Source organism: Erpetoichthys calabaricus, chromosome 12, assembly GCF_900747795.2.
Source record: "Erpetoichthys calabaricus chromosome 12, fErpCal1.3, whole genome shotgun sequence".
In the NCBI taxonomy this organism is placed as follows: domain Eukaryota; kingdom Metazoa; phylum Chordata; class Cladistia; order Polypteriformes; family Polypteridae; genus Erpetoichthys; species Erpetoichthys calabaricus.
In genome coordinates, this window is record NC_041405.2 from 2,441,767 (window position 1) to 2,455,518 (window position 13,752).

The 13,752-nt window shown below is 44.1% G+C and overlaps 2 protein-coding genes across 2 annotated transcripts in view; both read left to right on the forward strand.

Annotated features, from left to right (window-relative positions):
• LOC114661678 (zinc finger protein 658B-like) overlaps window positions 1-13,752 on the forward strand; it is a 278,339-nt gene that overhangs the window by 238,746 nt on the left and 25,841 nt on the right. The gene's annotated exons all lie outside the window — the stretch shown is intronic.
• Window positions 1,542-9,490, forward strand: LOC114661683 (zinc finger protein 436-like). The gene is made up of 2 exons (XM_028814849.2): window positions 1,542-2,399; window positions 4,386-9,490. Exons 1-2 carry the CDS (start codon window positions 1,739-1,741, stop codon window positions 5,579-5,581), a joined length of 1,857 nt encoding a protein of 618 aa, XP_028670682.2. The 5' UTR covers window positions 1,542-1,738; the 3' UTR covers window positions 5,582-9,490.

A 13,752-nucleotide genomic window follows, 5' to 3' on the forward strand; every position in this document is an offset into this window, starting at 1 on the left:
ACTGTTCCTGATAATGGAATCCGTTGTCGAGGTAATCTTTAGTTGGTTCAGAAGGTGGCAGTATTACACCACAGAATGTAAAACTTGCAAATAAAACGAAGAAGAAGGTGAGCACGATTAGATACAGACATGCAGTTTCCTCCTCCTTCCATAATCTGACAGCTCGTATATCATTTCTTATAATGTCATTAAGAGCCTTTGTCCTCAATGTACATCACCCTCAATTTCATTAACTTATTGGGTCGTCAACTTAAGTCCTAAGGGGGTTGCAGTGGCTGCGTGTTTTTCTTCATTTTTTCCCCATAATCTGAAGTCTGTCCTTGCTGATATAAGCATATTTTTATTTCATTCTGGCATGTCAGGTCATTTTATATTGTAGATTTATTCTTTTGGAGGACATCGCCCAAATGATTTGTGGCTCAGACTGATAACTGTAAGCCATTCTTTTTTTTTTATTACATTGTTTACAAACCTTTTGTGAAAGCAAACGATGTATGATGAACTGGCTGTGCTCCCTGTCTAAGACGGGTTGAAATGTGAATAATCAATGAAAACCTCAGCGTTACGGTGTGAAGTGCACCATCCGTTGGAGTGCATCTTGTAATGCACGTGGTAATAAAGTTAGATGATAAACCACGTCATAAAGATCACCACTAACTTGTCTCACCCTGGTCATCACCGGTTCCAAACAAGCCACCAGCTCCACATGGAAAATGCCGCGGGTCAAATAAAATGAAAAATAAAAGACATCGGAACAGATTTTTTTGCCAGAGCCAATGCCTTCACAAAGCAGTAACCTAGCCTGTCTTCCAAACTTTAATTACTGTGTTCTGTCAAATAGTATATGAAGGTGTGTGTGTTTTACACTATATATACACCTTTGTGTGTGCTTGTGCATACACACTGCACCCACTCGAACTTTCCTTTTCCTTTCCTTCATTTGCACGTCTCCTTTATAATTGTACTCTTCCGTAATGTAAGCTGTTTATTTTATTTGTATGTGATGCTGTGTTCTGTTTTAGGCAGCTCCAAATCTACCAAGTTAAATTCCTAAATATTCCGTAAAAGATGGTATGGATTTCCATTCATCCATCCATTTTCCAACCCGCTGAATCCAAACACAGGGTCACGGGGGTCTGCTGGAGCCAATCCCAGCCAACACAGGGCACAAGGCAGGGAACCAATCCTGGGCAGGGTGCCAACCCACCACAGGACACACACAAACACACCCACACACCAAGCACACACTAGGGCCAATTTAGAATCGCCAATCCACCTAACCTTCATGTCTTTGGACTGTGGGAGGAAACCGGAGCGCCCGGAGGAAACCCACGCAGACACGGGGAGAACATGCAAACTCCACGCAGGGAGGACCCGGGAAGCGAACCCAGGTCCCCAGATCTCCCAACTGCGAGGCAGCAGCGATACCCACTGCGCCACCATGCCGCCCTGGTATGGATTTGGATATTGAAATGTTCAGACAGAGCAATTTAAACCTCCAACCAGTAGATGGAAGCAATAAATCTGAGTTGACCATCTTGCTGTGCCACTGAAGGACAAAGAAGAAAAAGAAGACCCGGTAGTGGTCGCCGCTCGGCGTTACAAAGTAAACCGGAGAGGTTCGCTCCAAGTACAGAGTGCGTCTTTTTTTGTTTTACGAGCGCAACAAGCAGCTTTTCGCTGCTCACCATAATTAGACAACGACACAGGCTGCTAACCCTCGTCGGCGCTGTCGGAGATGGACGCAGAAGATTCGTGGCGCCTGTTGAAAGAGCTGCTCGCCTCCCGCATCGAACCGACCGCCAAGGCGACCTCCCGCAGCGTCCTGCACAAACTCGAAGAGCTGCGAAACGGAGTGAAAGGTCGGGAGGAGGAGAGCGAAGAGCTCAGGCACGAGGAGGGCGCCTTCGATTACTACGTGGCTCTCATCACCGAGGAGGCCGTCATGTCGGCGGTGGAGATCGTGATGGCTGAGTCCGAAGCCTTTGTCAAGAAGCTGTGCGCCGATTACACGTCCAGAATATCCAGGTACGAGAAGGAGATCGAGCGCTTCAAGCAGCAGCTCGATACACTCGGAGGAGAACTGGGACATGTCAGCTGGAAGGACCGGCGTTTCACTCGATCGCCCTACGCCAGCGGCACTGGTGATACGCCGTTTAATCCAAGCAGGGACGCCGGGGCTGTTGGAGCCGAAGACGGGCCTGCCAGGCTGCAGTGGGCGTCGAGGAAAGCGGGCGACTGGATCGGTCAGCGAGACAAACGCAAAGCGGAGCCGGAGCTATTGGGATCCATCCGAACGGACTCGAACTGGAGTTTGGCTGATCAGGACCCTAACAGATCGGTGGCGTTCAGCAGCCATAAAAAAGCAGAAGTGAGTGTAAGGAGCAGAAGGAGGAAAGGTGCGTTTATGTTTGCGACTTACGGGAATCGGGGGTGTGCATGTAAGCAAACTAGAGGATGTGCCCATCATGACCAGTTTAGTACAGCATAGAAACGTTTAAAATTGAGCATCTTTTAATAAAAGGTAGATCAAGTTAGTAATACCACTTATTTATATAGCGGCTTTCCCACGTCTTTGCGGACAGCAGGAGAGTGCAAAGTGTTTGTAGGAACAAGTGTAAAAGCCTTGAGGGCACGTTAATATGGAGCGTGTGCAAACATAAACAAGATCGCTGGCGTATTTCACTGGAAAGCGAACTCCACAAAAAATGAGTTTGTGAATTGAGGACTTCATAAACAAACAAGTACATAGCAGTGACCGGCGGGGGTCCTGACTTTAGCGTGAGTCCCGAGCGTCAAATGAATTCACCCCATATTAGTAAATACGAGAGGCTGGTGTGCCAACACTCCGCGGAGCGCTATTGGCTAGAGTGGTACGCTTGACCAATCGGAAACAGAGTGGGCGTGGACACGCACCGGGTGCCTTGGAAAGCAGCTTCCAGTCTCTATGCTGCTTCCGATTTACACTTTTTAAAAATATATATCGTCTTTTATGAAAATCATTAACCTGTTTTAACCGTATAGAATTAATAAGTTGCCTATAAAGCTGTCTGCTTTGGATTTATAACCGATTCTGACCATCTCGTTGTGCCCCAAACTAACCTGCGCTCTCAGGGTGGCCGCGCATTTGGAGCGACCTCCCTAAATGAATGCCGTCAGCTGACTCAGTCCATTAAAAACACATTCAAACTCATTTGTTTAGGAAGACATTTGACAGATCCTGTCATTCTGTCAGTCCCGGTGCTCACAGGTGTATCACAAATTCTGTTATTTGTTCAGGGTTTTCTCAGAGTATATTATGTTGTTGTTAATATTTTTTTTTTATTCTGGTCCATTATTCGCTTACCCAGTAGTTTGAATTTGGATCCCAATGCGGCACTGTGCTGCAAAAATGGCACCATCCTTCAGATGACATTCAAAACTGAGGTCCTGATTCTCTGTGGTCATAAAAGATCCCTGGGTATGTTTCATAAAGAACAGGGTCTATCCTAATGGCCTGGCTAAATTGTCCACCTCAGCCTAGTCATTCTGGCCCCTTAATTATCCCCCTGTCTCTCCCCCCACCTAACAGCATACTGGTGCAAAAAATGTCTGTCGTCACATCAATCTGTGCTACACATTGGTGGTGGTTGAAGTGGTTCTTCATTCACTATGTGAAGTGCTGTGAGTTCTGTGAACAGCACTGTATAAATGCAAATAATTACTAATGTAAGTGCCATTTGTTAGAGTATGTTAAATTGACAGAAGTATTTTCTTATTATGTTAAAATGTTTGTCTGTATATTAGTGCACAGTCAATGGGAAGTTCTGTTATAACCACCACAAGCTACATTCATTCATCCATCCATTATCCAACCCACTATATCCTAACTACAGGGTCACAGGGGTCTGCTGGAGCCAATCCCAGCCAACACAGGGCCAAGGCAGGAGACAAACCCTGGGCAGGGCGCCAGTCCACCACAGGGTGCACACAAACACACACCAAGCACACACACGGGACAATTTAGAATCGCCAGTGCACCTAACCTACATGTCTTTGGACTGTGGGAGGAAACCCACGCAGACACGGGGAGAACATGCAAACTCTACGCAGGTAGGACCTGGGAAGCAAACCCAGGTCTCCTAACTGCATGGTAGCAGTGTTACCCTCTGCACCACTGTCCCGCCCGCTACATTCTAAATGAAATATTCTAATTATTTCTTGCCCCTCTAACTCCAGATGATTTCAGTTTATGATCCGCCTTGCAGTTGGGTGGAGAAAGAAACCAAATTCTTACTTTCTAATACAAGTTCTCTGAATTCTGACTTTCTAATACAAGTTCTCTTAAGTATTTTCATGACTAAATACACCTGTTAAAGCTCTGCTCTGTTTTTCTCTTCTAAAAGGAACACCAGAGAGCATTGTGGGAATGGCACATGCCTGCCTGGGCTTCTTGGAGTTGGGCAATGAAAACGGAGAGAGAGCTCCTGACCTTAGCTTTTGGAAATCCGAACGTGGAGCCACTAAGCAGGTGTCAAGTTTCTGTAAGGACGACGATACTCAAGTGAACTCTGCCGAGATGTCGGATGATAGTTTGAACCCAGCTTCCAGTAGTAATAATGAGGTGGAATTTAATATTAAAGAGGAGGTCCTAGAAGTGGAACTTTCCCCCGGTACTAAAAATCAGAAGCTGACCAAGGACTGTGCCAGTGAGGAAATATTCTCTGACCATGATGTCAATGAAAGTGAGCAGGGAGCAGCCATACAGGGTAGTCCATCCTCATCATCTTGGCTAGAGATTGGACCTGGAGGTGAGCATGGAGACAAGGAAAGAGGTGGAATTAGGCTAATGCAGAGAGGAATTATGGAAAAACTGAAGAAGGTCCATGCTGTAGGCGAGCCTCACGCCTCTGACAACAGCCCAAAGACCTTCAGTAAATCCCATCCCCTTACAATACACCAGACGGTTCCTACAGAGCCTGAAAAACCATTCCAATGCACTCAGTGTGGAAAGTGTTTCAGGGAGGCTGCCCACCTTAAACTCCACCAAAGAACTCACTCAACTGCAAAAGTCTATCAGTGTCCAGAATGTGGGAAGACTTTCAACCATTCTGGAAACTTCAGGGAGCATCAAAAAGTTCACACTGGTGAAAGACCGTACCAGTGTACCGAATGTGGAAAGTGTTTTACCCAAGCTATAGACCTTAGACGACACACAAGAACTCATACTGGCGAAAAACCTTACCAGTGTACCGAGTGCGGGAAATGCTTCAGCCATTCAGTGAGCCTTAGGGATCACCAGAGGACTCACACGGGAGAAAAACCGTACCACTGTGATGTGTGTGGAAAGTGTTTCAGCCAGTCATCCCACCTTAAGCTTCATCAGAGGATCCACACGGGAGAAAAACCATACCAGTGCTCAGAGTGTGGAAAGACTTTCACAAAGGCATCAAACCTTAAAGTCCACCAGAGAGTTCACACGGGAGAAAAACCATACCAGTGTACTGAATGCGGAAAGACCTTCAGCCAGGGCATAGACCTTCGGCGGCACCAGAAGGTCCACTCGGGAGAAGCCAAAAGCAGAGAAGTTCGAAAAGAATAGATCGGTTCAGGTAGTCCTCACACAGTCAAGGCCTCTGTAAACTGCTAACTTATTTAAGTCTTGAAGACCTCCAACACAGTGAGCTGGATCGTAAAAGATCTCTACCAATCTCCAAGAAACATGATCTGAACAGTGAAACAAAGAATGAAAACTCAGACCCTTCCTGGCTATGCCTATTAAGGAAACTCTGAGAGGCCCAATTCGAGTCATTACAAATGGCAAGTGACACAAGAAGCACAATTTTCCAAGAACGAGAAGATGTCCATTGTGTTGTCCAACCTTGGTAATACATTTCATGACCCTACTCTACCACAAAGGAAATATCAAGGCCACACAATCCTGAATAACGATGAAACTGAAGAGCACTCGGTAGGGTGAACTGCCCGGCTGTCAACTGAGGTTGCCAGTATTTCAATCACAGTGTGTCCTATTAATGTCAGTGGCATTTTGTATCGGGAGTCGTAGCCTCAAGCAAATTTCATAAGGTAACACGTGATAGATTAAGAGTCCTGTTTGTGCCCAGAAGAGAAAAATCTGTAGAAATTTGTCGAGTTGACAATGCAGTGTAGGAAGACTTTGTTAGGAGTAAAGGGTCATGGTTCATAATGGACATCTGAAGAAAAGATCTTGAGCAAATAGAAGAGTACAGGTTAAGAAATTGAGAAGAATTGGACCTCTGTGTTAGGCTACATTCATGCTGCACTTCAGTTGTCATTGTTCACTTGCCATTATTTCACTCCTATGTGACACAGATCTGATGTGTCTTTGTGAAGTGTGAACAGCAAAAAAAAAAAACACATGGAATCTCAAACTTTCAGATCAGATTTGCACCACTTTTTGTATGTGGTACGAAGTCCAATACCAAGAGATGTGACCCTTGAATCAGAACTGTGTGGACGTTTACGTCATTTTGCTTCACCGTTCAAGCGACCTCTGTTATAGCTATGCATTTAAAATCGAGATGGATCACACTACAGTGCCAATGCAGCATTCCAATGTAAAGAAAACAAGGTGGCAGACTTAATAAGAATTTCGGGGTGGGGGACTCCTGCCAGCTAATACGACCTGACTACTGTTCATGTTCTCACAGAAATGGTGCACCTCAATCACATATTTTACCAAGAGAGTTTTGGGAACTTGTTGTCATAGGCAATCAAACATCTCCCTCAACATTCTGAAATTGTCCGACCAACCTTTGTTTTGCATCCAACCATTCACATTCAGCTTTCGCCAGTCCTGGTTCTGCCCAGTGTTAAATCTAGAATTGATAGCCTGCACTGCTGCATGTACCTCACCTACCTGTTATTTATTTCTTTATTTTTGTTAATCCAGCAGATCCTTCTAAATGGTCTGTTGGCAAAGTAGAACGAAGCCATCGAAGTGAAGATAACCAGACTGAGAGATATGTGAATGTTCAGAAAATGACAGCGAGTCGATACCACAAAATCAATCAAATCCAAAGCACTTAACTGTGAATGACTTAAAAACGAGAATTGGCACAAGTCAGCAACCAAAAAATATACTGTCACCAAAGCCTAGGCCTAAAACCATTAAAGTTGGAAGGAGAATTCATGAGTTTATAATCAAAAGACCTACGGTCACTAAGGTGGAGTTGTAAGACCATTTAACTCATCAGTTCTCATTCTCAACTTTGTTAATAATCAAAAGGCGTATGTTAAGAAAAGCTAGACGCATGACTGTTAAAGTCAAAAGCGAGAATTGGTAACGAGTCAATAATCTAAAGAAGGGTCATCACCGAGAGCGGGCACTGAAGTTGTTTAAGGACTGGATCTGTAATCTCGGTCCCTTCACCAAATGGCATTATGTGGTGGCGCAGTAAAGTCTGTAGCAAGGGCATACAGTGTCCTGACATCACGGCTGCAAAATGTCGAAACTTACAATATAGCGATGCAGCAAACTTAGAAACTAATGATAATAAAATTCTATTTATTGTTAAGTGAATAATATAAACCAACCATAAGTTAATATTCCAAGAAACCACAGTAGAGCAGCAGAAAACAAAGCAAATAAAATGTCAAAGATGTCCCAGGTCATAGGAGTCATGGCTCCTCTCTGATGTTCACAGGTTACCGAGATCTAAACACAATGGCACACGAAACCTCAGGCCTCAAGGCAAAATCAACTTAGTATACCAATTATGATTATGTAACAAAAATGGTCCCTATTACCTCATTGTCAGAGTATTTTTGCTTTCCACAGTAGATTAATAAAATTCTGTGCATAAATATATATAAAAAAATGAATATTTCAAAGACAACAAGGGATGTTACCCTGGCTATTTCATAATAATTGTGAAGTAGTGCAGTCTGTGTTCATGGGGGATTGTTAGCATCCAATAATTCTGATTTATGAATTCTGTTCATGTGCGGCACATTTACAACGGATATCTGTACACACTCATTGAAAGGTATGGATCAAGTGTAAAATTAACCTGAACAATCAAACAAACAAAAAAGAAAAGAGGATTGAGCTGTAATGTGAATGAAGCGGCAGGCATCCAAATAGCGATCACCAGTTGCTTTACTGCTTGGACGAGACTCTTGCCGGTGCGTACATTTGTTCTCTGATCTGTGCCACTCTACTCTCAACAGATCCTCTACTCTTGGTTATAGTTCAGCATCTACAATCAAACAGATGTGCCATCTTGAGTCACACGTCCCCCCATAATCTCGTCAGGCCTCCTCTGTGTCGGATCATCACACTTAAATATTCTATTGAAAGAATCTCTTGGGGTCATCTTTCACCTTCTTCACAGTATTTTCCTTTTACCTTTCCTAGTACCCTTTCTAACATTGCTCCCATAAACCCCTCGGTTATCACTGGAGTTATTTCTCTTCTACGCCTTCCACAACTGTTTCCCCTTTTAGCTCCTTCGTTATCCACCACAGAGGTTTCCATTCATTTGCTGTATAAGTTGGAGTGGCCACTTTAGTAGTGCTTTGGTGTTACACAAACCTCAATGGCATCTCGAATTTTCCTGCTGTGTGTAGATGTCTACATTTGAGGTTTGACGACTGGCGTGTCTGTGGATTTTCACTGGTCTGATGACGTGGTTCTGCTTTTAGAGCCATTCTTCAATATCCTTGTAGTACTTAAGAGTCCTATTCACCAGGGAGGCTGCGTGAGCAGGTTATAAATGTAAATTTAGATTTGAGCGTTTCAGATTTTTTAAAAATTGACCAATAATATATATATATATTATCACAACATAATTTATTTAATTCTGCGTATAATTTTATTATCCTTTTAATTCTGTTCTTTTATATTATGAACTGTACACTGTATGTTGCTCTTCATTGTTCTGTTTATGTCAAATGTATAAAAGAAATGTATTACATGCTAATCAGAAATACATCTAAGGAAATTTTCTTTCCCTATAACGGAGTATATTTCTTTGTATGACCAGCGTCACCCTACGTGATTTTGAATCGGAGATCATGTTGTATTTAATGATTGCTGTTGGATGTTTTATTGTGAAAGCTTTCATATTATGGATAACCCTAAAGGTGTCTGGTACTTTTTCACGAAAGACACTTCACTAACCTCTTCGGTTTTTTTTTTTATAACTGGCGGACAAGAAGAATGTCTTAGCTGAGAGTTTCTCTGCCCATGTGGCGGCACTCTCGATTCACAGCGGCAGCATTGCAGGTGGTTTGTAGGCGATCCCAAATGATCTCCCCAACCTCCTGTCTGATGATCTTGTGTAATAAATCAAAGCACACAAGACAGATAAAGAGTTGGGGAGCCTCCCCATATACTGGTCGTGGGTTCCAGTTCCGGGTAGGACAGTCAAAATTAGCACAAAACAAACACATTTGAGAACACAGTATGGTTTCTCAGAGCTTTTAATGGAGGAGGCTTAATGACAACAGGAAATTAACTGATGGAAGTGACGTCAGAAATAGAGCATCATCAGAAGGAACCCAGAAGTGAGGTGATTAGACGTAGAGAGACAAAGGTATTCTTCATGGGAGATCGGAGTAGTTTCTTGCGGTGAGGACTTTTATTCTGGCATTTTCCTGCAGGTGTAAAGGTTAAAAGAGCATTAGTGCCATATTCCAAATCCCCGTTTCTCGTGGTTTCACATGCGACTGGGCCATTTGACTGTCCCCCTAGTCACACATGTGTGACACTGGCTTGATTCATCTAATGCCCTGATGATCGTGTAGGACAACACCCCCAGATCCCCGGTGTCGACAGTCTTGTTTGATTGACCGAAGAGGACCACCCCACTCCCCCAAATTGGAAGCTGGTGTTACATTCTCAGTGGGTCATAACCAGACCTGCATGTGAAAAACTGGGTCATGACACCACACAGGTTGGGAAACAAGTGATTTGGCTTATTAACTTTACGTTAAAATTGGGGATATCACAAGAATCGGTACTTCTGTATCAGGTCGATACCAGAATTCTGAAAAGGTACAAGTATTAGCTTTCTTACAGCATCAGTAGAGTGAATATTTGGCACTGCATTCATGCGTGACAGCAAGTAGGCGAGTTATTTCAGAAGAAAAAAACAATACATGAGAAAAATGTTATTTAAAAATACCTTTGAGTAGATATTACACAGCACCACACCACATCAACACGTCAAGAAGAAGAACCACACAAGTTATTTCTGGGAGTGCTTTATGGTCGAGGCAGCAGAATTTCGGCTCCCGATTGTGGGAGTTGTACTTAGTATTAAAAAAAAAAAAATCCAAACCACAAACTCACTCAAACTTTTGTTATTGACGCTTTTATCTTATTAAGGAGGTAGTTCAGAAATTGATTTGTGCACACTTTGAGAGCACAATGATGGGAGCCAGTTGTGGTAATTTGAGGATCTAGTTAGGATGTCTCCTGGACACTTCTCTGTGGAAGGAGGTTTGAGCGTCTCCAACTGGTAGGAGACCTTGAGGAAGACCCGGAACACGGTGGAGAGATTAGATCTCCTAGCTGAGATGGTAACACCTAGGCAGGAGGCTCTGGGGTGGAGGAGGTAGCTGAGAAAAGGGACATCTGGGTATCTCTGCTTAGACTGCAGCCAGACTGGATATGTGGTAGAAAATGAAAGAATGGACGGAGTAGATGTGAGTTTTTAACTGTTTTACCTGTTCTTTCATGAAGGGGATGAAGTGGTGGCAACAGTGATTGCTTTAAGGGATCAATAAAGGAACGGAGGCTTCACATTCATTCTTTGACTGTAGTGAACACATCTACAGAAATCTCTGTGAGCATTCATTCATTTTCTATCTGCTGTTACAGTTCAGGATATGCGGGGGACCTCAAACACATCCTCGATTACACATGTGGGGGGAAACTGCACACTGGCACTGCTAGCAAGTGAAACTTGAGGCAATTTTCAAACAAAGAAGGAATTCTCCTAAGTACAAATCATAAGCTCACACTGATTAAGTCTGCTGACTTTGTACACACTTGTGACACTGCTATCGACTGGATCGTCGGTGAGGTCCTCGTATTGGTCCTTCTGCAGACTCTGGTGGAGCACCTAGAAGACACTCGAACTTAACCATAGTGACATTTAAAGTCATAACAAGGTTACCATAGGTTGGTGGATCTCAAACTGTGGGGCGGGCCTCCCTAGGGGGGGCGTGAAGATGTGAAAACAAGAATCGAAAATATGAAAAACATATCTATTGAAACCAAAAGAAATTAACTTAAACTACACTCTGATACTAGAAAAATAAATATAGAGCTAGATAAATGTCCATAAACGTTAAGTAGGTATAATAAAATATGCATCTATTATATAACATTAATTAAAAAAGAACAAATTGGTATTAGTGGGCTCCTTTCAAAAAAACATTAGGGGGTCGCGATTAAAACTGTTATGAAAACTCGGGTCGCAAATACTTAAAGGTTGAGAAACGCTGTGCTAGGTGAACGTGTGGGAGGACCGTTACCGAGTCTAGAGAAGCAAGAACAGATGGCCATCTCACCTGCTTGACCTGTCTCACCCTGCTGACCATCCCTCCTAACCGGCATCCCACTTGAGCCTAACCCCATTTTTCCCATATGGTCAATCTTTCAGTATCCACGGTTTCCATATCCATGGGGTTTTTCAGAAATGTAACCCCTTAGATAAGGAGAATTGGCTGTAAATGTAGAATTTCTCCCACGTTTTATATCCATCCATTTTCTAAACCTCCTCATCCAGAGCAGGAGCAAATGGAACTTGGAGCCTATCTCAGCAAGCATCAGGTGCAAGGCAGGAGCAATCATTAAACAATGCACCAGTTCACGTGGTGACCACACACACATCATAAGAACATGAGATGTTCATTTGGGTTCAAGTCAGGGCTCTTGCCAGGCCACAGAGTTGTGCAGTCATTGCTTTGTGTTTCAGGTCACTTTCTTGTTGGAGGGTGAACCTTCCTCCCAATCTGAGATCCAAAGTGTTCTGAGCAGGTCTTCATTAAGGATATCCCTGTAATTAGATGCCCATGACTGACATCCCAGACCTTGATGCTGCCACCACCTTGCTTCACTCTTGGAATGATGATGTGCAGGTCATGAGCTGTGCCTAGTTTCCTCCAGATGTTACTCTTAGAATGAGGTTCAACCTTAGTTTGATCAGACCAAGGAATCTTGTTTTTCATAATTTTTAAGTGACTGTACCAATCCATAGTGGTGAAGCAGGATCTGAGCCAAAAGGCAAATCACTCGATTTACCAGTTAATCTAACTCCTTACCCTCATCTGGGACAGTGGGGTGAGCTCCCCCTGAGTCTGTCAATCCTCCCCAGGTCTGTAAGAACATACTGTATGAGGTTAGGTGAGCCACACGTGTTATGATGTTCATCATAGGACAGCCACATGAAGCAGGAATGAACCAATATGACCCGATAAGAGTGGCACATCACCCCCTTGAACAGTGGTTGCTCCCTATGGTCACATGACTCATGGCTTGCTACAAAGCTCTAGTCATGCTCAGCACACTCCCAGTTACACAGCTATGGCTGTCCTGTGTTCATCCTGCACCCACTATCTTGGGTACCTGCTGGGTCTAGCCAGTGTAGCCTTGGGATTCTCCTGGCCCATGTGCTGCTGTAAGCTGGAAAATGGCTTAGGCAATCCATGTGTGTTGCAGGAGGACTCCTCCATAGCAAGCTTCAATGACCTTGCTCATCAAAAGCAGCTTGTACCGATGTGTCGTATGAAGGATGGCAGGCTAGTCACTAAGCCCCGTGACAGTGCCATGGATGGCAGTTGCACCAAGAGCCAATACCCGAGCACACACCGGATCTATGAACGCATGCCAACTGACTTTGTATTCTACAGCAAGACGCCTCTGGTCATGCCAGTCAACACTACAGCTGAGTTTATCTACTGCATCAACTTGGTTGGGGCTAAGCCTGGCTTTACAGTGTACCTAGAAGGGGGTGACTGGAAACCTATCCAAATAAATCTGACAGATAAAGCACAAGATACAGAGGACTTTAAGTCTGAATGTGAGCGAATGGGCATCAAACAGGAGTTTAATTTCACATTCAATGTCAGCGGCACATACAACATTACGGGTGCAACCAGAAGCTTCAATAAAACGCTCAAAGTGAAAGTTATGCCATTAGAAAGACAACAGCAATCACTTGGTCTTCCTGGTGCTCCAGATCTGCCACGTTCAACGGGCTTGTTCCTTTCCCTTGTGAACCTCATTGACATTGACTGTAAGGATAGCAGCAAAGCTCGTGAGAGTCTGCTCAAGGAAGTCCTTAAGGAGCCTGTCAGGTCAATCCAGGAGGCAGAGCAAGTGGCCCGGAGGCTCGACAGCTTGACCTCCAATTCTGCAGACCTGGTCCCGAGCAGCCAGGCTTTTACCGTCAACAAGCTGGTCAGTCTCAGTGCTCTACTTGACTCGGAAGCCCAGAAGGGATTGAGCACAAATACCACAGAGGCAGTGAGCAAGTCAGTCCTGTCCACCGTGTCAAGTGTGCTAGAAGCCTTCCAGCTGACCCAACAGAGTACAGAAGACACTGCCTACCAAGAGGAGGCACTGAAGGACACCTTCCAAGTTCTGGATTCTGTGTCTGATGCTGTTCAAGTGGGGATCACTACCGGGGGTAATGCCACCATCCTGCAGTCGGAAAATGTCAACGTTACTCTGAAGAAATGCCAGAAGGACAACACAGATAACTGCCTGCAGATCCC